Source organism: Amphiura filiformis, chromosome 4 (genome assembly GCF_039555335.1).
Source record: "Amphiura filiformis chromosome 4, Afil_fr2py, whole genome shotgun sequence".
NCBI classification, from domain to species: Eukaryota; Metazoa; Echinodermata; class Ophiuroidea; order Amphilepidida; family Amphiuridae; genus Amphiura; species Amphiura filiformis.
This window is the reverse complement of record NC_092631.1, coordinates 71,821,054-71,843,601: the sequence shown is the minus strand read 5'-3', so window position 1 is coordinate 71,843,601 and position 22,548 is coordinate 71,821,054. Positions and strand designations below refer to the sequence as shown.

General features: G+C 35.2%; 1 protein-coding gene across 2 annotated transcripts in view; it reads left to right on the top strand.

Moving 5' to 3' along the window:
* LOC140151356 (uncharacterized) overlaps positions 1-22,548 on the top strand; it is a 140,866-nt gene that overhangs the window by 114,736 nt on the left and 3,582 nt on the right. For both annotated transcript variants that reach the window (XM_072173669.1, XM_072173670.1), the window contains 8 exons: positions 2,429-2,662; positions 3,661-3,798; positions 6,657-6,770; positions 8,213-8,323; positions 8,802-8,918; positions 13,090-13,228; positions 15,186-15,245; positions 20,023-20,277. In XM_072173669.1, coding sequence (XP_072029770.1) covers positions 2,429-2,662; positions 3,661-3,798; positions 6,657-6,770; positions 8,213-8,323; positions 8,802-8,918; positions 13,090-13,228; positions 15,186-15,245; positions 20,023-20,277 — 1,168 coding nt within the window. The remainder of the gene's footprint in view (positions 1-2,428; positions 2,663-3,660; positions 3,799-6,656; positions 6,771-8,212; positions 8,324-8,801; positions 8,919-13,089; positions 13,229-15,185; positions 15,246-20,022; positions 20,278-22,548) is intronic.

The following is a 22,548-nucleotide window of genomic DNA, read 5'->3' as shown; positions in this document are numbered from 1 at the left end:
CGAATTATGAATTATCAAAGTTTCCCATTCTGACCGGTCATTGGAACGAAATAAAATGCAAGGTCCAAAAATAGCAATTGGGAGCAAAATTGGCATAAGCATATATTTACCTTTATATATTTCTTTATTTTAACATATTTGCAAACATGAAACAAGCATATTGTGAAAGTATCAAAGGGTTTCTTATGAAATGGCACTTATCTAGTCATGGCATAACTTATTTTTTCAAACCGAGGCAATGAAATCATGCATTTAGAGGACATTCGCCAAAAATCATCCAAGATAGCCGATATGGCACAAAATCAAAATTGCACTAAGAAGGTGAACTTTTTTTTTCACAACCAGGAATTTCAATGTTATTGGGTTTAATATGACCAATTAGTAGGTGTATGTAAACAAAATCTTAAGTTTTGAAGGTCATTGACTCATTCACAACAATAGAGATTATCCACTTTACTCATCATGCTCATGTGTGACTTCTAACAAAAGGCGCTGGTTCCTGTAGTATTCCTCATTCAAACCAAAGATACTCAATACATTATGAGTATCTTTGTTCAAACCAATTCAATGCTTGACCTCGGAGTTACCTGCATGACTATCGCGGGCTATTTTGAAACAGTTATGGTTGCACATTCAGGTGAAAGTCCTAAACAAGGTATAGCCAGCAGCAAGTTGTAGATGGTATGGGCCTAAATATAACAAAACGTTTAGGGTTGAAATCAGGTGAAAAATACATCAAATGAGCACGAAACTTCACATTTATGTTCAGAAAGGTGTCTTCTTAGCATGATTCGAAAGGAGTATGGAAATTCCAAAGGGAAGCTGGTGATTTAATTTGTAACTCAAGATCTACTTGTTCAATATTTTAACCTTTTTACAGAGGGTATGACAGAGGTATTACTGGCAACTCTGCCAAATTTCAGCTCAGTAGGCCACGTTTTCACCTGAAATTATTGACATGAATATTTTGTGCCATTCTTGAGCAGTGCTGAACTCAGCCACTGGCAATTAAGCGCACTGTGGCGATGGACCAATTTTGACTCGCACTTACAGACAAAGCGAAATAAGTTATGTTGCTGTAATTTGCAAGATAGTTACAAAATATAATTGGCAGTAACTTCCCCAATTTTTACAGAAAAATATTGAAAATTAAAAGAATGAGATCAATTTAGAAATGTCTGTGCAAGCAGTGCACAGTTGAGCTCCCTGCATGTCTATGGGAGTGTTCTAATCAAGTTGATGGTTCATTGGTCATCCCTAATAGAAGTATTGTGTAGAGATTCATTGTCAATCAAATTGTCAGTATAAAAATGCAAACATTAATTTCGATCTATAGTTTGATCAGCTCGTAATCGGCGGTAATTGTTAGACTTTTTCCACTATGCCGAAGTTAAGAACGATGTAGGTGACCTGTATGGTCTATATTTAAAGGAAGTAGACAAATTACAAGACTTCAATTAAATCCATAATGTACGATTTTTGTCGAATTTTAATTTTGTTATTCTTTGCCCAAAATACTGGAAAAAAATATTAGTAATAACTACAGGGAAGGCTTTCTGTCCATTTAAAGCTTAAATAACAAGGGAAAGTGAAAGAAACTCCACTGGCTATTTTGGTCGTTTAACATTGAGTTCTAAGGCGGACATATGAGTTTATGTCCAAATTGCTCTATTGACCTACAAACACAACAAATTTGGATGATTCCAGTTAGATTTAAGTTGGGAGATTTGTAAACATTACAAATGTGCAAAAAAATCAGGTTTGAAAAAAAAATGTTATAAGATTATACATTATGGCTTTAATAATTTGTGACATTTCTGCCGAGATGTCACACAACCATTCTTAAAATAAAATGTATTGATATTAATCCGCAATGTAATAAGGCCTGCCGATTCCAAGCTGATCAAACTATAGTTTATCCCCATGGTCACCACTGCCTTTCTCACAGTACCCCTGATTGGTTAAATACATCATATAACCATCTGAGTAACCAATCGAAATAAAGCTTTTAGATCTCTGAGCAATTTTATGCTTAATCCTCTTCAGTCCTGCTGACTATTCTTATCTTATCTCGGATTGGCTAAGTATGTGATAAAATCCTGTATGTAACCAATCAAAGTCATTCTTAGAGGTTTGTAGATATGTCATACACAAAGGGACAGTGTTTTATGAAGTAAAGTTTAGGATTTTGTTCAGTCTATGATACAAGCGTTCTGCACAGATTAATTGTGAATCAAATTGCCAGTATCAAATGTGAAAAATTTAAGGAAGTTAACAACATATATTTTTCTTTTCATATATTGGTAAAGATTATGTTTACCTTTTACAAATCGGCATGCATATTGTGTGTGTACACAGGGCATGTGCAAAGTGCTTGTTCAGTCAATAAAAATGTGATATGTGTTCTTCTCTATTTTTCAATTACTAGTCCCTCCGTGTGAACTAGATCCACCAATATGTAAGAACGATGCCTCTTGCGCCCAAGGCACTGGAACCAATTTCGTATGCGAGTGCCCGCCCGGCTTCGATGGAGATCGTTGCGCCGATGACATTAATGAATGTAACAGTAACCAATGTGCAGTGAACGGGTTTTGTCGTAACACACTCGGGTCATTCAGATGCGACTGTGATGATGGTTATACTGGAGAACTTTGTGATCTAGGTAAGATGTCGTCTTATGCTTGAACTAAGGGATTGTGCAAAATAAATTCAAAACAAATTATGGCAAAGCAATGTTTAAGTGCCAGGGAGTATAAATATGAACGTGTTTTATTGTCTCATCTATATTATTAATTTGTAATATTTATGTAATTTTATTTTGACCATTACACAAATTTAAGACAATTAATATTTGTGGTGTCAATTTAAAGCTGAAACCCCATTCTATGTGCTGTGCGAAATTCATGAATGTGTGTTTTAGGGTGTTGGAGATATGTCCATTTGGTTTTTTTTAATATTCAGGGTGGCGGTGGTTGAGGAAGTGGTGGTTGAGGAAGCAGGCTGTACAGACCTATGAAGTACAGTTATATTTTTAAATTGCTCCCATGCTCCCACTTCCAAATTATAAGGCACCACTCTATGTAATTTAGACACAAGTGTCTGTAAGTAAAGAGGAATTAGATAAGTTATGTTTTAGGTCACAGGTCAAGGGTCATTTAAGGTCATTTTCCAAAACAGTAAGAAAATAGGTATTGTATATCCTACCCCTATACAAGTATACATTTTCTGAAGAGAAATTTCATGGGAATTTCAAATATGATAAGAAATAAAAAATAAAAAAGTTAACTTTTAGCTGACAATTTCAGTCTGGTCAACTTAATACTACCCTCTACAACTTTTTTAAATGGCATATTTGGATTCCTCATGCAATTTACTTTCAGGAAATATATACTTTATATACTTTGTATGTGGTGGAGTGCATATTTAAATTTGTATGTCCATTTCAACCTTTGAAGGCTTAAATAAGCTCAAAAAGGCTGCACAATGCAAAATGAGGGTGAATTCAAGACACATGGCCATAATAGACACAAAATTGTCACACAAAATGCTATACTTGTTGTGAATGCTTGGCATGATACGACTGTCAGCCCACCACAGATTCTTTCATTTTGAAATGCCATATTAACAAATAGCTACCTCCCACTTGTTATTGCTATACAGAGTTGTGTGCAGCTGGGACTAATTCAAGGTGTCAGAATCAAGCTACTTGTTATGTAGAGAGTAACAACGTTGGTGGTGGTTTTGTTGTGTTTGGTTGCTTGTGTCCACCAGGGTGGCAAGGACCATTTTGTGAACAAGGTAAGTAAATTACCGTAAAAATATCTGTCACTTAACCTCTTGAGCACTACCTGCCGATCTAACATTGCCTCTGATTGGTCAATTACATGATATTTTCACTTTAATCACCAATTAGAATGGAGCTTTGCAAATAATTCACCCCAATTTTTTTGTGTGGTGAAATTATTCTAACAATATTGCTGTTTGGTCCAATTGATAATGAAAACTTCTTTTTGACCAATCGGCAGGTAGTTCTCATGGAGTTAATCAAAATAAGGTTTAAAGGGGGGGCTTAGGTGGGCAAATGACAAAAACAATTTAAGACGAGTGGATTCTATGGCCATTTTGGCTGCTAAAACCGAATCCGGAATGCTTTTTTGCATACAATGTACATTTATATTGGTTCATTGGACTTTTTCAAAATGACCGCCCAAAACCACCTTTTTTTCCCACATTTCGCCAAAACATTGCCAAAAAGATAGCTACTACAGCGTGTAATGTGTCATTTTATATGTTTTTGAGGTCTCTGAGTTCAAATATAAACAAATTAAAATGATTGGGGGCATGGATGTGCTGCTATAGCTGGAATATATCAAACATTTACATAAAAATATGCAAAAATTACATCATGATTACCAAAGCTACAAAAATACCCATTAGGCCCATAAAGAAACAGAATTGCACATGGGAATTGTTCAAAACATTTTACATCAATAAATTCATCCACCAAATTAATTAGATGCAAATAAATAAATGCAAAACATTCATGAGGAATAGCTAAGGAAATTGGGGTGGTTGAAAGGGGTAGCAGAACGCCGAGCCGAGCCGATCTTGGTCTGACATTGGTCTCTCTTTCTCATGCATTAGAATATTTTGGGCGTAGGTCTAAATAAAAAAATTGGAGAGACCTGGTGGTGCTTACACAGACAGCAGTAATTGGGATGTGTGATTGAAAATCTGATCATTCCGTGTCCTTTCTGTATTGTTAATAAAGCAGTGTTAATGTTAATTTCATAGAAATTAGTAATAATCGTTGTAGTCTGGTCTTGGTTCTGGTGTTGCATTGATCATGTTGATGATTATCATATATCATGCATGCATTTGAGTTTAATAAATACAGTATGATTTTGAAGAATGCATGTGTTAAGAGGTCTCAATCATAAGCAACTATACACAGACATCGAGTAATGTCATTATAAAATGATCTAGATATAATATTTCTCTTTCCAAGATTTGTTGGGAGAGCGGTTCGTCATAAGGAACTTGTTGGTTCCATAAAGATTGCAAAGAGTATTTAGTAGGCCTACTTAAAATGACATAGGACAAGTAATGGAAAGCTGATTATTCCCCGATTTAAATCGGTTTTCCGATTTTGTTTCTACTTTTACATTTCCGGAAGTGGATGATGATATTTCATCATAAAAAGAGCAAGAAAATTTTTGTAAGTGGGGAAATTAAGAAAGTGTTAATTATAAACTTTTTAGGGGTTGCATGCATTAAAAATGAAAAACAATTTTAGAAAAAACCCATACAATTATATGCCTCAGAAACCCAATTTTTACCCTCTGATATGGCTAAAACCCAGGAGCTCCGCTCCCTCCGTTCGCCAACTTAAACCAAAACAGATTTTTTTTTTATAGGACCACAATCAGGCCTGGTTCTATCCATATCAGCTTGCTAGAGACACATGCTTCTGGATTATGTAAACAGGATAGCTCTGTAAAGGTTTATTCAGATTTCCTTTTACAAATTAAGCGTACTGCTAGCCGTCCAGCACGTATTATTTGCACAAGGTCCTATGCACACGCTTGACATCGCGCACGTATACGCGATGGTTATGCTGTCAAAGGAAATCTGAATAAAACTTTATCAGTACCTTGCTGATGGTCTTTTGTGCCTTGAACCTCAAATGAGCTTGTTTAGTTTTAATATATTATTTATATGCGATGTGAAATTATCACTTTAGGTTGTGGGGTAGATCCAAGGACTACTTGCTAATCATAAAACTAAGGTGACAGTGTCTTGTGTGTCCTTTTTGTGTGAGAATTCAAGATCTTTGGTTGTAAGCCTTAAAAAGGTTCACATGTTTTTCCACAAGGTTGAAAGGTTTTGGGTAATGGTATGTGTCCGGTGCTGTGTATGCCTATAATAGCATCGGACATATTTTCGCAATATCTAAGATTAAGAAAGTAATTGTGTGCTCTTCTCTTAGTGTATGGTAGTTTGATCATCCTCCGATTCATAAAGGAATGTGAGCTTGTTAAAACCCTTACTCTCTGTTTCAAGTGAGGTGGGGCATTCTCATAAGTGCAGTCCCCTACTTTCTGCGGAATATTAGTCTTTACTGGAGAGTCTTATTGGTTTTCAGATCTGCTGTAGGCTATCATTGGTGCTTTTAGGAATATCCTTACCATTTGATTTCTGCTGATTAACTCTCAATGTTTAGGATAACCTGTTTTATGTGCTTTCCTTCACTTGGGAAGCCAACAAACAGAGGGAGTACGGTGACTAAAAAGATCAGATGTGAAAATCTATCAATTGTGCACAAATTAATTAAATCAGAGTTTTAAGCTTAAATGCATTAGCCAGAGTATGCACAGTTGGCAAGTGGACTACGGAAAAGTCAAGAGGGCAGCTAAAGCGAAGTAAACCGTGCAGATGCACCGGATGCAAGTTGTTAAACGGTAATGAACAATGGTAGTATTGTGTCATAAGCTTTAGAATAGTGTATCATTTAACTTAATTACTTCATACGATATCCAGAAGCAGAGTTCTGGTTGAGTGAACTTTGAATATTTTGCACTGAAACTTAAAATCAAATTTGTCAAGTTTTTGAAAGGTTTATGATTGACGGTCACATATGTTTGTTCTCTCTACAGATATTAATGAGTGTCAAACCAGCCCATGTGCTGCTTATCAAGTGTGCAATAACAATGATGGTAGCTATACATGTGATTGCCCACCGGGATATGTAGGTGACCAGTGTGATCAAGGTGGGTAAATATATTGAATTTTCAGGGATAAGTTTTGGTTAACAATTCATCAACACTTTTGTATATGTGCTGGGGCTATTATACCAGCATAGAGCAGGATACACTTTCAGTTTTTAACATACTGGCTCTGTAAATACTACACCATTTAGCAGAGGGAGTTCTTTTGCACTTTATCATTGCTTTAACAAGCTGTGGGCATTGCAGAGCTGCCAACTCTCCCTCTTTTTGCAGGAGACTCCCTACTTTTAACCCTTCAGAACCCTTAATTTTTGGTCATCTCCCTGAAAAGGAAATGGTTTCGCCCATTAAGATGTACACATTTTGACAAATCTCCCTGATTGCAACAGGAAATCTCCCTTTTTTCAAGATTCAAATGTTGGCAGCTCTGGCATTGCATAATCCTACGTGACCCAGCTCTTTCAGGGGATAAACATGACATGCACGTTGGCAAGTGCGAAGGAATCTTGCTGAGATTTGGCTGCAATGTTTGTGGACTTGAATCCATCCAGGCCAACAACAACAATATAAAAATTTATAAACGCCAAAGGCGCTAAAAGGTAGACACTAGAAATCAGGTCTGATAGGCTTGTTAGCATTTTAGCAGCTTCTTGAAAATGCCAACAGTCTGAGCATTCCTAATATGGATGGGAATTTTGTTCCATTCTTTTGGTACAAAGGGCAAGACACTTTTTCTCACTTGTCCCACTCCACCCAGATGTAAAATGGGGAGCTCTTAGGGGGGAGTCATTTGAGGCCATTAATGTTGGCAGTTAAAAGGTGTGATATACATTGTATCCCAGTGGCAGCAGGATAAAGATCTGCTACTATTCTAAAGGTGCTATATAAATGCCTACATTTATTCATTGTTTAAAAGAGGAGAGGAGATAAGAAAACAGAGAAGAGAATACATCTCTAGGTCTGGTTAAATACCCAGTGAGACATTAGATTCAAATTATTACTCTCCCCATGGTTAGTGCGTTTGAAATAGGGCAATGTAACCATGATAATACTCTGTGTGTTGGAGTGTGGAGGTATTGGTCTTACTTGTGAAAAGAGTAGATTGTTAATGTGTAACTGTCCCAATCTGTTTGAAGCTCTTCCATATTCACAATGGGCTATTCCATTTAAAATCCACACTACCCCTGTGGAAGATTTAGCAAAGGTCTTCCACAGAGGGAATATGAGTTTTGAATAGAAAAGGCAATTGGGTAACTTACATTTGAAATACTCACTCCAGTTATGGAAGATACAGGTAAAGCCATAATACAGGGGGAGTATGGGTTCAAAATCACCAACCCTGACCAATTACATTTGAAAAACATACTCCCCCTGTTGAAGATATTTCCAAAATCTTCCACAGGGGTAGGGTGTATTTCAACTGGAATAGCCCAATCTGTGTACTTTTATATTAACACATAATTCTATGTTGCACTTTTTTACAGACATTAATGAGTGTAGCAGTAATCCATGTATGAATGGAGGCATATGCAATAATCGTGTAGCAGAGTTTATATGTGACTGTAAAAATGGCTTTGTTGGTGCAACTTGTAATAGTAAGTACAACATTGGAATATTACCAAGATGCAATTTTATTGAACTTTGCATTTGGCCTGAAGAATGAAGTATGCTTTGTGGGTGGAACACACTTTTTCACACATGATATATGTCTTAGGCCTAAACTTTTACAATGTAATGATAAAAATATGAGTTTTCTTCTGATTGCAAGATCTCAATGTTGGTAGATGATGAAGCTGTCGTGTCAATTCTCAGCACACCTGTAAAGCCTCAGCATACTTGTAAAGTGTGCTAAGGCTTTTGTGGATCAACGTCTAGGCGTTGTGCCTGTGCGTAGCACACTATAAATCACTGCGCTTTTTTTTTCAATTGGGGTACTCGACTTTAATTAGTAACTCAAACAATTTTGACTTTCTTTTATTTTTTATTTGAATAGTAAATAATATGTAAGTTGAGAAAATTATTTGCAATGTTTTTCTTTTTTTTATTGTTATATTTTGTTTCTTTGTCTTCCAGCCTATGGTGGGTGTGCCAGTGACCCATGTGAAAATAGTGGTATATGTGAGACGAACACACTACAAAATACTTACACATGTGTCTGCAAAGGAGGATTCACTGGGGAAGTTTGTGAAAGTAAGTTATTAAACTTTTTGTATAAAAAATCTTGATCATGAAAAAAAAATTACTCAACCAGTTAAGTCAAATTTTTGTGAATAAAGATATTAAATGTGTTGATTAATCGTTTTACCAAACCAAGGCTGCATATAGAGCTGATAATATACCCGAAACAGCTCCATAACCACAAATGGCATGTGTGTGATTTGTTAGACAAAGGTGTTTGAATGATCGACCCTCATGAATATGCAACAAAGAACAGGGATTTTGCCTGTTGGTGAATATGCATTATATTTTCGACTATGGGTTAATTACAACACTGATTCCACCTGGTGAACTTGGAAGGCACGGAATAACAATAACGATCCATGTGACATGCCAATATTAGTTTCTTCAGACTTTGAAATGTGTATGTAGGTTTTCTATAAACCAAAATTTGTGCAAAAAGTCCTCACTGAAAACCTCTGAATGTCCCTTTATGAAGCTCTAATGTACATTTGCTTAATAAAGCAGTGCAATTATAATATGCTTTGGTCTGATACTACCATATAAATGGAACATTACTTTTCACATAGACACACACTGTAAAAGTGACAATTTCACAGAACATTATTTTTTGTGATTTTTTTTTGCCCCAAACCTTGCTACCGTGAAAATAAAAGCACACAAATATGATCTTTTATGTCGTATATCGACTGCTCAGTGGCAGAAGTGGGTAAGTGCAATAGCTGCCCTGTGAACATTTGGCAATTTACACACAGTATATGTACTCATCTACACATGGCAGCTACACATGGCAGCTATTGCACTTATCCACTTATGGCACTGAGCAGTTGATATGGGTAAATGGAAGAAAATGTGTGAATTTAAAACAAACAAATTAGTTCAAAATGTTCCAGCTAAAAAAATACACACAAGAAAAAATGACCACTTTACAGCATATGTTTATTTGTATTTACCTTAGGTTTAATGGCTAAGTTAATAGATAGCAGGACACCTACAATAAATCAGGGCATGGGTAATTAATGATTTCTCCATATGAAGAGTGTGTTTCCAAAAGGGATTCAATTCACTTTTTGTGTAAATTAAGTTATGTGCAGAACATGAAAGAGTTACCAAATACACATTTTAACCTTTGTTGCACATCTGTACCATGTTTGGGACCGAAGTTATGGCCCTCAGTATTTTCTGGAAATTTGCATAATTTTGAATATAATTACTATTATGTAGTTCTTTTTTTCAAGATGAAACATTGATAGGAATGTTCTTAAAATCAAATGGAATCGGGAAAGCGTAAAATCAATGGGATTTTTTTTAATTGCACACAAACAAAATTGGTGTTTCAAAAAATGTTCAAAATTGACAGTTTTCTCTCAAAAAGTATTAAAATGCGGTTTTCTGTTTATAGTGCGATTTGACATTGTCTTTTAGGTGCACATTATTTAGAAATAAATATATTGTGGCAAATTGGTTTTCTAAAAATCTGTTTGTTTTCAAAAGGGATTAAATCCACTTGTCTCCAAATATAAAGAAATAATTATAGAAAATACAGTGAAAAGAAAAGAATGAAACAAATCTGGTTTTAAAGCTTCAGCCTATGGTATTATTCCGCAGAAATAGACTTACTCAAAGAAGTGCAACATCCTTATTTTTAACAGAACTATATAAAGTGGATTCAATCCTTTTTGGAAACAAACTCTTCGTATAATAATTGTCAGTGTTAGTGATAACTGACCAGGGTTGCCAAACCCACGATTTGGTAGCCCAATTGGGCGACTTTTGAAAATTTTCTCCTTGACTTTTGACAATTTCCAGTCCCAGAGAAACCAATGGTTAAGAAAAAATTTGGGTGACGTTTCAACATTGGCTCCCGCGACTTCCGGTAGTTTCCTGCCCCATAGAAAAATTGGGCGACTTTTGGATTATTTGACCCGCGATTCGGGCTGAAATCGTTTGGCAACCCTGGCCTGTAACTGACTGGCTAACAGGACTAATCTATATGTGGAGCTGTATGCAAGTCATTGATAACTGTTCTGGTTATAGAGTACCAAAGTGATGACGTCACAAAAAACTTTTTTTGCATTTCAACGCTTTGAATACCATGTATCAGTGGAGCATGATGAAAAACATCCACAGTCCAAATTTGGTGGGAATCAGATCATGAGGGCCCGAGATATGGCCGCATGAATACCTAATTAGCCCCATTGAAATCAGTGTAAATTGGCCTGGTTCCAAACAGTTATGAGTCCAAATTTGGACTGTGGATGTTTTTCATCATGTTCTACTGAAATATGGTCATGAAAATGCTGAAATGCAAAAAAGACAATTTTATGATGTCACACTTCGGTACTCTATTGTTATTATTATGTGCAGTGGTGGATTAAAGCTGTCATCAAGTCAGCAGTTCTGACAGTGCCCCCATGGCATCTTGTCCTATGGGCCCTCTATTTATTTACTAACTGCTTTGTAACTCTCAATTCAAACTGGATCAACCGCTAGCTTAAAATAATATCACATAAGACCAACCAGAAACATAAACCATTGTGCTGTTTAGTAATGTCCATATTATCATGATTTTTGGACTTTTGGGATGCATTATCACTAAAAAGTGGACCTCTTGTCCATTTTCTCCCACTTTGCATTTTTAATTAGAAAAAATAGCGGACCTTTGTGGATTTGGGGTTGGCCCTGTGCATACGGGCCTGTGCCATATACATGTTTTGCTTTCAATGTGTGTAAAAAGCAAGTAATCAGATACACTAAAAGTGTGTCCACCCCTGGGCACCCAGACTACTCTGGCTCTGCTGACAGGGCCCTTTCCTTAAATCCATTTCTGATTATATGGTTCTTGTATCATAAATGGTAGAAAATGGAATGGGCATGGGTACAATCATATCAGGACTAGAACATGCTTCCACAGGATTACACCATTTGGTTGTATTTTTTATGTAATAGCTATTTTTGTTGAAGCATGTCAACCTTGTTGGTAAATAATTAACAATAAGCAAGTTTGATAATTCAGAACAGAGTGCATTGTGGGTGAAAGTCTGTTGGGATATCACAGCCAGGCCTCACACAGTATTTCAATGGTGACGAACTTTGCACTTTTCAAAAAACCTTTTTGATTTTTTTTGGCCAGTTGTTGGGTCTGATTGTCTCCATAGAACTTTTATATAACAAACAAAGATAGTTTGAACCTACCTTGGAAGTATCAACGTTGTAAATGACAAATAAAATCACAAGAATTCCCGATCAGTCCATTCCCACAGCCATCTATGGGAGGATTGTGTTATTATATCCCCAATGCTGGCCAAGAATATTACCCACAATGCACTCTGTTCTGAATTATTGAATTAGCTTATTGTGGTGACCTGTTTGTTGATAACTGTGACACAATCTGATCCAACCAGACTAAAGTTGATAATAATGAAATTGAGATATAGGCAAAGATAAGGAACACACTATATAAAATGTACCATGTAAAATTTAAAGTTATACCAGGGACTTTCAACATCAGTATAAGCTTAAGCACTGAGCAAGTTAATAATGGTAACAACTAAGTGTTCCAAATTTACAATTTGGTATGAACGGATCAAATCTTGCCACAAACAGTGATGTAAAGCTGAATTTTATACTCGATCGCCGAGCAATTGCGATGAAACGCTTTTGGAAAGTGATGGGCAAAAGCCGAATTTTGCGATGCATCGGTCGTCGCTTTTGCATTTATACTTATCACGGCGATAGCGATTGCAGACGACAATTAAAATATTCTAAATGCCACAAAATACATTATTAAAACATCAGTTGCTATCAATAATTATTTCTTTGAATTAATTCATCACCAACAGTTAATAATCGAGAAAGGTAAACTGATTATCAAAATAATAGATCCAGTTGGTTGTATATGATTGGTTGACGCATTCACGTGTCAAGCGATATCGCAGGGAAGTTGAGATTTCTTCACTTGCAAAAGCGACGTCATTTTTGTCTCAGCGATTTGAATCGATTAATCGGCTTGACGCTCTGGAAATGTAAACATTGAGCATGCGTGAGAATCGCTTTAGTGCAAAAGCGATCGAGTATAAATTCAGCTTAAGTGAGCATTGCAGACAACCCCCAAGATGCAACTTCAGATTTATCTAATTACAACTATTGGTGTTTTTTTGCTCTCTTTTGTTTCTATCTGAAGATGATGCTAAGACCAGCAGTGGTTTGATAGCAGGTATTGATCTAGAGCCAACCTGGATAGCTGTCATCGTTGGATCCATTCTAGGACTTCTGTTCATAGTTGTAGTAGTGGCTGTAGTATATAACCTCTGCAAGCCTAAGTAAGTACCCGGTATTATGAACAAAATGGATTTGCTAGAAGAATGCTATGAATTCTGTGTGTAACAATAGGAATGGGCACAATTGTCGAGGAAAACACAGAATGCAATTATATGCGGAGAGTTAAAAAATGAAGTATGCATTCATACATGGGGAGTTTAAATGCATAAATGATATATATCCATTTTCCTCAATATTGGCAAATATAATTGGTTAATTATAATGAAAGTAATAAGAAAATATGTACTTTTGATCATATTTTCAAACATTTACTTCAGAATTTAAAAAGAAATGTTGGTGGCCTTGTAAACAGTTTGAAAATGGGAGTATATCGCATTTTGCATCTTAACTCGTCAAACTTTCAGGGCAGTTACAATCCTTCATCAACACTGTGAGAAATACACTGGTCTTTAATAATTTATATTGGCTATGAGGACTCAAATAGCATGAATGGAAATACACTTTTATTGTGCTTCATGAATCAACTTATTCTGTTTGGGGACAAAAGTTCAATGAGTCATTTCATTTTACCAAAGTACAGATTTGCAAAGAGCGTGATCCATGCATGCTTTATAATTATAATTATTGCCCATGGAACGGTGAGTCTAGCATAATTTGAGAAACTTAGCATTAATTACATAGTAGCATCTATTTGACCACCAATTTATATCCAGCAAGCAAAAGATGAGAAAATTTGGTGAAACAAATGGGGTGAGCCTGGAGTGATGCTCACAAACATGGAAGAAACATACACCAAACTGAAATTAAAGAAGAAAATGTTGTCTGCTGTCTTTTTTATTAATACCCTTTATACACATGACTAGACCCCTATTCATCTTTTTACTTTTGAAAATGCTCTCTTGCTACCAAATTAGTATGTTATTGATCGATCTTTCTCATGAAATACAACCTTTTTTGAACTATTCTAAGTCCTTTAATTTGATTAAGAGCCAAATAATCCCTAAATGGGTTGTTCCATTTCAAATCCACATACTTCTGTGGAAGATCTGCTTTCTCATTTTAACTGAAAAGTTTTGCATGTTTCATATAAAAATCAAGCTGAAAGTTCAGTTTAAATTTACGCAATTTGATCCCGATTTGGAAAATTAAATTTTCCAGAATTAATGAAAATTAATGAATATTTTTGATATGTAGTAACAATTTTCAACTTATTTCCTATAAATTAAACAGAACCCACACATTTTATACCTGACAAATATGTAGAATAAGTTACTAAAAGTAGACCAATAACAAACTGCAAGGTACTAAATGATTCAATGCAATTCTGTAGTGGTTTACAGGGTCGGATCCAGGAATTTTTGATAGAGGGGGGACGAAAAAATGGTGTTAAGGGGGTTACCCCCTCGAAAATTCAACGGTTTTGGCCCATTGTTTGCTGTTCATGGCCGAATTTTGTTCATTTAAAAAAAAATTTCGTTCATTTTTTGTATTTTAAGTTAGGCCGGCACCTGTTGCTAGTAAAAAAATAGAGGGGGCGCGCGCCAGCTGTGCCCCCCTAAATCCGCCCCTGGTTTACCTCCATATTTTGCTTAGATCGTAATCTAATTTTACTTTCAATCAATTTGACATAATCTGAAGAAAGCTTATAAATGATGTGTTCCATCTAGGGTAGTGTTCACATCTCACATCTTGTTACTATCATGCAACTTAATTTTGTGGCAACAAATTTCATTTGGAGAGAAATGATGTCCTATTTACATGTTATTTATGTTTATTTATTTCACAAGGTATTCATATTTATCCAATTTAAAGCCAAAAACTCTAATATGAAAAAATGTTTCCTGTGAATTGAGCAAATTACACATAACCAGCTGAAACTAGTGGTAAAAATATACTCACAAAATTAAGTTGATTGACACTCTCTTTTTAATAGATTCTTGTACTTGACTACTTTGATCATGTCATTTCAATTTTGAGTCTGTTTCTCTCTTTTTTCAGGAAAATCCATACTAAACAGAAACAGTTTGCTATCAAATTCACTGAATCCAGTAACACGTGGTGTGTTTGTGATAACTACCCATAAGGCCATTGGATAAATCTCAATTACTACCAAGATTCTGTATTTTTCAATATTATTTTTAGATTTATTTGGTTTACTTAAACCATACCATACAATACCCTTTTGTCTAAATTAGTTTTTGGCTAAGTACAATCAGTGTCACATCAGTGTGTTTTTATTGGATACAGCTTCTTACATATTCACATGTGTGTTTTAAGATCGCACGTAGATGCACATCAAAACCACTGCCTGCCTCATTGCATTGACGTCACTGATAGTACTGGCCCAAAAGCACTATAATAGATGTAAACATAACAAAAGGGGTTTCAAATTTGTATTGTTATTATTGTTATGCTTTTAGAATTAAAATGACTACATGAAAAATAAAGAGAATACACCTTTCCTTTTTGCTATAATATCTGACTGCCTACTTGATACTACCCAATAAAAATAGTGAACCGTCTAAAAGGTACTTTTACAAAAAACCGAAACTACAGCATTGCTCTAAAAATGTCAACTATATGACAGCATGTCTTGGTAATGAGGTTTATCCAATGCCTTGCATCTCTTGGTGTACTGGTATAAGCTGGTATAATACTCATCTCATTTCTCTTTTCTTGCGGGTTCTTATGTGTGGCAATCTGCATGATTAGGCGGTACTTTTCTATATAGATAGGTGTGAAGATGGGGGTGGTTGCACTTAGACCGATATGATACAATATTATTATAGACACATGAAGCTTTGATCATATGATAGACAAGATAAGATTGGATCCATTAATGAGGATGTACTTTCATTAACACAGTCTCATTTTTTCTATTTAAATGCTATAATTTATATGGTATGATATGTTAACAATTCTGATGTTTGTTTTTTGTTTGTAGCAATAATCAACGTATCAAAGGAACTCTAATTTGTAAATTTGCCAATTTCTTACTTTTAAACTTCTTGCGTCAAGGTTTTAATAACATTTTGTTTTCTTCTTGCAAAGTTGCACCTTGGTAAATCTGTTCTCATATTTAAAGCTTAAATTAATACAAACTAATTTCCACATCTTTATTTTTTCAAAATCTGGCAAAGATCAATTCATTTTTTTTCTCATGATATCTTTATGAAAAGTCTTCAAATTCAAAGTAAACAACAATTGAATTATTTCCAAATTTTGTCTTCTATTTTATATTCAGATCGTCTTATTTAAGTGAATCATCATTTTGATGGAGGTAAAAATTTGGACATAGAATGTGTATGCTCATTACTCATACATTTCTAAACCATAAACCATAGGCATGCTATATACAGAACAAGTTGTAGACCTTGTAGCCCATGTCACTTCTTAATTACTGTATCAGTCTTTCTAGTTTGTTTCATGTGCATAGCATTGGCTCTAAATTGTAGGAAAAAAATGTTAGTTGATAAATCAGTGTTTGAGAATTGGAAATGGGAGCTGGTTGGAACATCTGTTAACAATATAAAACAGTTAGTATTGTGCTGATCAGCCTTAGACTGGATATTGTCAAACCCAAACATATAAGTAATAGATTAGGCTGAAACCTAATCTAAGATATTTTTATGTAATATCAGGCCATGTGAGTAGGTTATTGTTACATGTGCATCCTTTTTAATGATATATGCAGGAATTTCCACAAACAATGATTTAAAGATCTTCATTTACATCCCTAATTTTGTTTGCTAATTTCATGGGCATACCAAAATGAGATGAAAAGAAACTTATTTCAAGCATCATTGCATGGTATTACATTAGCCATTCTTCATTCAAAATGATCACTTAATCTTGGAAAGGCTCAAAAACCATTTCAGTTCAAATGGTTTTGCATTATTCATTTATTTTTACCTTTATTTCTTATTAAATATTTAATGTGACAAATTTCTGAAGACAAAAGCTATGCAGCATAGAGTTCAATATACTTTTTTAGACTTTCAAAACAAAAAACTTCCAGGTTTGCGTAGATTTTCCTTGTCTTTCTGAATAATATTAATCAGTTAATTAATCAAATATCTTAACATACCTCTTCATGTTGGTTTCTATACTCTGTCCGATCCTTACTAACAAATAGGCACTGCATGATGTAATATTCCTACATCATAAATTAGCATGATTAATTTGACTATAGTAACTTTATTAACGCATGTGTTATTAATATACAAAATCAATATACATGTACCATAATCAGCATTCATGATCCAATCTTATCTTTGTCTTTCATTCATTTAGTAGTCAAATTCTGTTGTGAGGGACTGAGGGTTGTTATAATTTAACATTTTTCCAGTGGCAAGTTCAAATATTTTTGCAACTTTTGTAAAAGCACCCTAATGATACAATACTAGCAGTTATTTATATTTTAAAATTGTCTACATTTAAAGAGGGAAACCTAGGTATATACATGCTGAAGAAGAATTCGATGAATGGCAAGTTATAAAGTGTGATTACCACAATGTGCTTGACCTTTGGGCTTGACCCCTAGTTGAAATATTAACCTTTGACCTGTTCACAACTCATCTCATCTTCATACAATTTTGATCCATGCTGCATGTTGGAATTTGGTTTATATGTGGCTTAGAATGAAGCTGGCAAACTTGTGTACAGATCTATGATTCAATTTGTAGCATAGATTAGTAACATACAGATGATGCACCAAAGTCCAGCAGCATCTATTAGTGAGGGCCGATCATTCCTACTATGCACCATTTGCAGCATATTGGTCAAAGTGCAGTCTTGATATATTTGGAGTATTAAATGCAAAGGTGTGAATGCCAAGCATGATTTGTTAGAAACAGCCTCAAACAGGTGATCAAATGATCAGCCCTCATGAATATGCTGGAATGTGCAGTGTATACAAAGCACTCAAACTTTGCCTGTTGGGGTGCTATCTCTATATTGTTAATCTATGGTTTGTAGTGCACTGCAATTGTCCCTTGTCTTTAGCCTTCGTCCAAGAAAAAGTTACGATGGATAAAGTTCCATAGGACTTAGAAAAAAGATTAGGGCACTTGTATTGCATTTATGTCTGTGTGAGATTGAATCAAGAAAAAATATTGGACAGATTAATTGATTGGTTGATTGATTGATTAAGTTGTTTATCAACAGTGGCAAATTCATGTTTTTGGAACAGTGGGGCAAAAACTTGTGCTTGTGAATGTACTGAGAAAAAACATGATGTATCACTGACTAGTGTTTGTGTGGCAAGCATAATCTCCACCCTAGACCTGCCACTGCTCAGTGTTGTATCAGCCAAAAAATTAGAATGATTTTACCGGGACAAATGCTCAATATTAATGCTTAAATGTGCCAAAATGTGGTTAATTTTGGACTGAAACAGGCAAAAGTGAATTTAGAAGCGTGTCACAGATTTTGGGCAAGTGTTGTTTAATACATTGTATGTAGTATGATTATCCCATTGACTGGTTGTAGACATGACCCAGGGGGACTGTCGTGTACCGACGATCTGTTAACCCCATGAGAACTACCTGCCGATTAGCCAAAAAGAAGTTTTCGTTATCAATTGAACCAATCGGCAACATTGTTAGAATAATTTCACCATGCAAAAAATGGGGTGAATTATTTACAAAGCTCTTTCTGATTGGGATTAAAATGAAGATATCATGTAATTGACCAATCAGAGGCAATGTTAGATCCGCAGGTAGTGCTAAGGGGGTTAAGTACCAACAGTCCATGCTTTTTGAGGGCAACTGTCTCCCACTATATATGCCACTGTCAATCAATACCCTGAGTGATCTTTATAATACAGACCAAATTCATGAGATTTATATGCAACATGACACCAACTTTTTCATACAATAATATCTGTCCAATATCTGTTCTCGAGGAGATTAGAGTTGCTAGTTACTACCTTGTGATCTATGTATGTGTGTGTCTCATTGCAAGTTAGATAATAGTCCTAATAGGGAATACTTTGTATTTCATATGTAATATTGTCTGTGTAAATACTTGTATTATGTACATGTATTTGTGTATTATTATAATTACTGTAATTAGTGCAACATTGTATCTGTATTTATTTTAAAGCCAAAAGCTGCACATAATAGTGTTTTATTTTAGTAGAATCAATGAGGGTTCAAATTTAAGTTTCAATAGATCAGCAAATTGATATTTTTTAAATTGTTTCAGTTATTAGTGAATGAGACTCATACCATACTTAATGCTTATCCCAGAAGCCAATTTACACAATCAACCTTATCAGTAAATCCCACAATTCCTTGCGGTTAGTTGCTTTCAGTGTACTTGTCTTCAGCATAGATTAAGGTCATGTCTTCCATAGGGGGTGTATGGATTTCAACTGGAATAGCCCAGTGGTTTGGTTCAAATATTTCGTATTGCATAACAAATGATTTAATAATGATAGTTTGTGAAGTGATTTGGATATTTTTTTATAATCTATTTAATGCAGTTTTGCTTTGCTTTGTATTTGCTTGGAATTGTTTGCTTAGCAGAATCGGTGCAGTGTTGTTGTTTGTGAGCTTAACAGTATTATATTGCATTTGCCATTTATGTGCTTTTATGCTGCAGGTGCTTTGCAAGAGTCTATCAAAATCTAATGTCATCACTTGTGTTATGTAATTATGTTGGAAGTACAGATATTTGCTTGCATTTGCTATGGGCTTATAATCATCCAACTTCAAAATGTGCTATATATGTTGTCTTCCAAAAACTTATCTGTTACACAAATGCATGAACAGTAAAAGCATATATTAATGACTTAAACATTCATGTTTACCTTCTCTCTATCCATCTCCAGGGGACGTCGCCTAAACTACGATGCGGAAGAGGCGACGCGTATCCACAGTCCGCATGACGCTATCGAACATGAGACATCGCTAAACCAAAACGGCATTGCCCTGTCCGTCCAGAAAGCTCGCAATGGCGCTGAAAACGAGTACGGGTTTATTCCTCCGCACAACGGCAGCAGGTACGGATACGATGGGGATGATGCATCTTTGGTTGGCTTGATGAATGGATTGGCACACAGCCGGGATGCTAAAAAATTGAACAGGTGCACAATTATGACAAAATGCCATTGGATGATGGCAATAGTTGTAATCGACACAGTGTGGTGGTGTGACAGAAGATGGCAAAATGCCATATTATTATGGCAAATGTCATCATCATCACGGTGTGACTCTATTCTCTAGTCATTACTTTCTTTTACATTAGCTACACATGAATTATTATTTTAATCCATTTTAACTCATTTCATGGCCCATTATTTTTGGATCTGGATGCTTTATTCCGATTAAGTAGGTTACTGCATGACATCAGTTGACCTATTTTACCATAGTTGTTCAAGTGACTTGGCTTATTGTGAGCTATGAGTTGATTGTTCCAGAGTTTATAAGTTTTGTATTAAAACTGGTTAGTTTTGTTGAGTCCAATCATTCCTGGCTTTGGTGGTTCATGGGAAGAAAAATTTAGTTTGCAGATGCTTGTTCTGATTTGATGACATTGGATGATATTGGTAAGATAGAGCATAGGTATTTTTTAGTGAACATAGAGGTTTTAAACATCAAGATGAGCTGTGTGATTGTGCGCCCGGTCTCAAGACTGGTCCACTTCAATATCATTTTTAGTGATGCTAGACTCCTTTGAATACTAACCAGGCACAAGATATCCAGAGTTGGAGCTTTCAGAGAAAAAATACTTTGTTAAAAAATCACTTATGATCAGCCAAATTTACGTACTACATTAGAACTCTTTAGATAGTATTATTTTGTTCCCCCTGTCCCTAACGTGTGCACCATTCATCATTTCAACTGTAAGTAGTTGTCATTTAGGCGTTAGAACCAAATTAGTTTGATCTTTTGATCGACCATCGATTCTAAGTCGATCCTTATTATTTATGAAATCAATTAATTGGCTATTGTTAATTGTGATAACATATGAATCTGTGCATGCAATGATATTGACCAATACAAATTTAGCATTAATTCTGATTAGTTGATAGTTCATTAATAACAAGCATCAAAGTAGCATCAACAGTCGATCCAAAGATAAAACAAATTTGTTTGTGGAGCCTTACTAATAGCTTCTTCTTATTTTACTAACAAATACAGTTTGTCCACTCTGAAGTACAAAGTGACAATGCGCGTGTATATAGCTTGTTAACAGTGCGTAGTGTGGCGCCTCTGCTGCAGGTATGCGTGCCTTCAAAGTCGGCACAATGTGTGCGTCCGCGTCTGTACTTTGTACTTCAGAGTAGACTGTAGTGTATACAGTACAGTACAGCATACAATATTTGCAACAATACAAATTTTGTCTTGATATTTTTTTGACATTTGCCAAAATTTCTGAACATTTGTTGTGAATTTTTCTCAGCATATTATTGCTGTGCAAACACCAAGTATTTCACATTTTGGTGATAAATCAGCTAGCTGGAATGACAATATTTCTCCAATATTTGCAACAATACAAATTTGTCTTGATATTTTTTTACATGCTGAAATTTCTGAATTTTTTTATCCTAATTTCTCTCAGCATATTATTGCTGTACAAACACATATTGCAAGTATTTCACAATTTTGGTGATAAAAAAATCAGCTAATTGCAAAGACAATGTAGCACCACTAGAACACACTGCTATTCATTCATGTAGTAAAACAAAATAAACATATTCATGTACATTTTGTGACTAACTAACTCTTATACATTTGTTTTGACTAATAATGTGATCTATTAATATACCTTTTTTCTCACATCAGTTGTTAAGTGTTGTATTAGTCTAGTAGGAAGAGGGGGCCCCTATGCACCCCCCCCCTTTGATATATTTTTAACTTAATCTCTTGTTATCCTTAAGGTGTCTAACTGGGAATTTCAATTGAATGAATTCAGCCTGATATAGTGCGACGATTTCTCACGTACACTGCAAGATGTATGCCAGCGTGTACACCTGTGCATGCGTAACGCGGAAGTGAATTCAGTGGTGCATTCGCGTTGTAGTTTGAAATACGTGATATACGATCACCGTTGTATCGTGTACAGCTGTTGAAAGCTGTGTTCATTCAATCGAAATTCTCATTGTAGTAAAAGAATTTGTGTTCTCAACACAAAATATTGTCCCAAGGGGTCCATGCTGATCTCCAAAATAACCCCATCAGGTTATACAGGGGTCGAAAATTAAACCTACTTCTATTTCACTCAAAAGCATATCAAATTATCTGTTTGGTTGTAAGGATCATTGTTATTCAGACTCCCTGAAGCTAGGCAAACAATTTGGTCCAAGTTTGATGTAAAATTGGATCGATTGAGCCCATATTTATTGGTGGAGCTA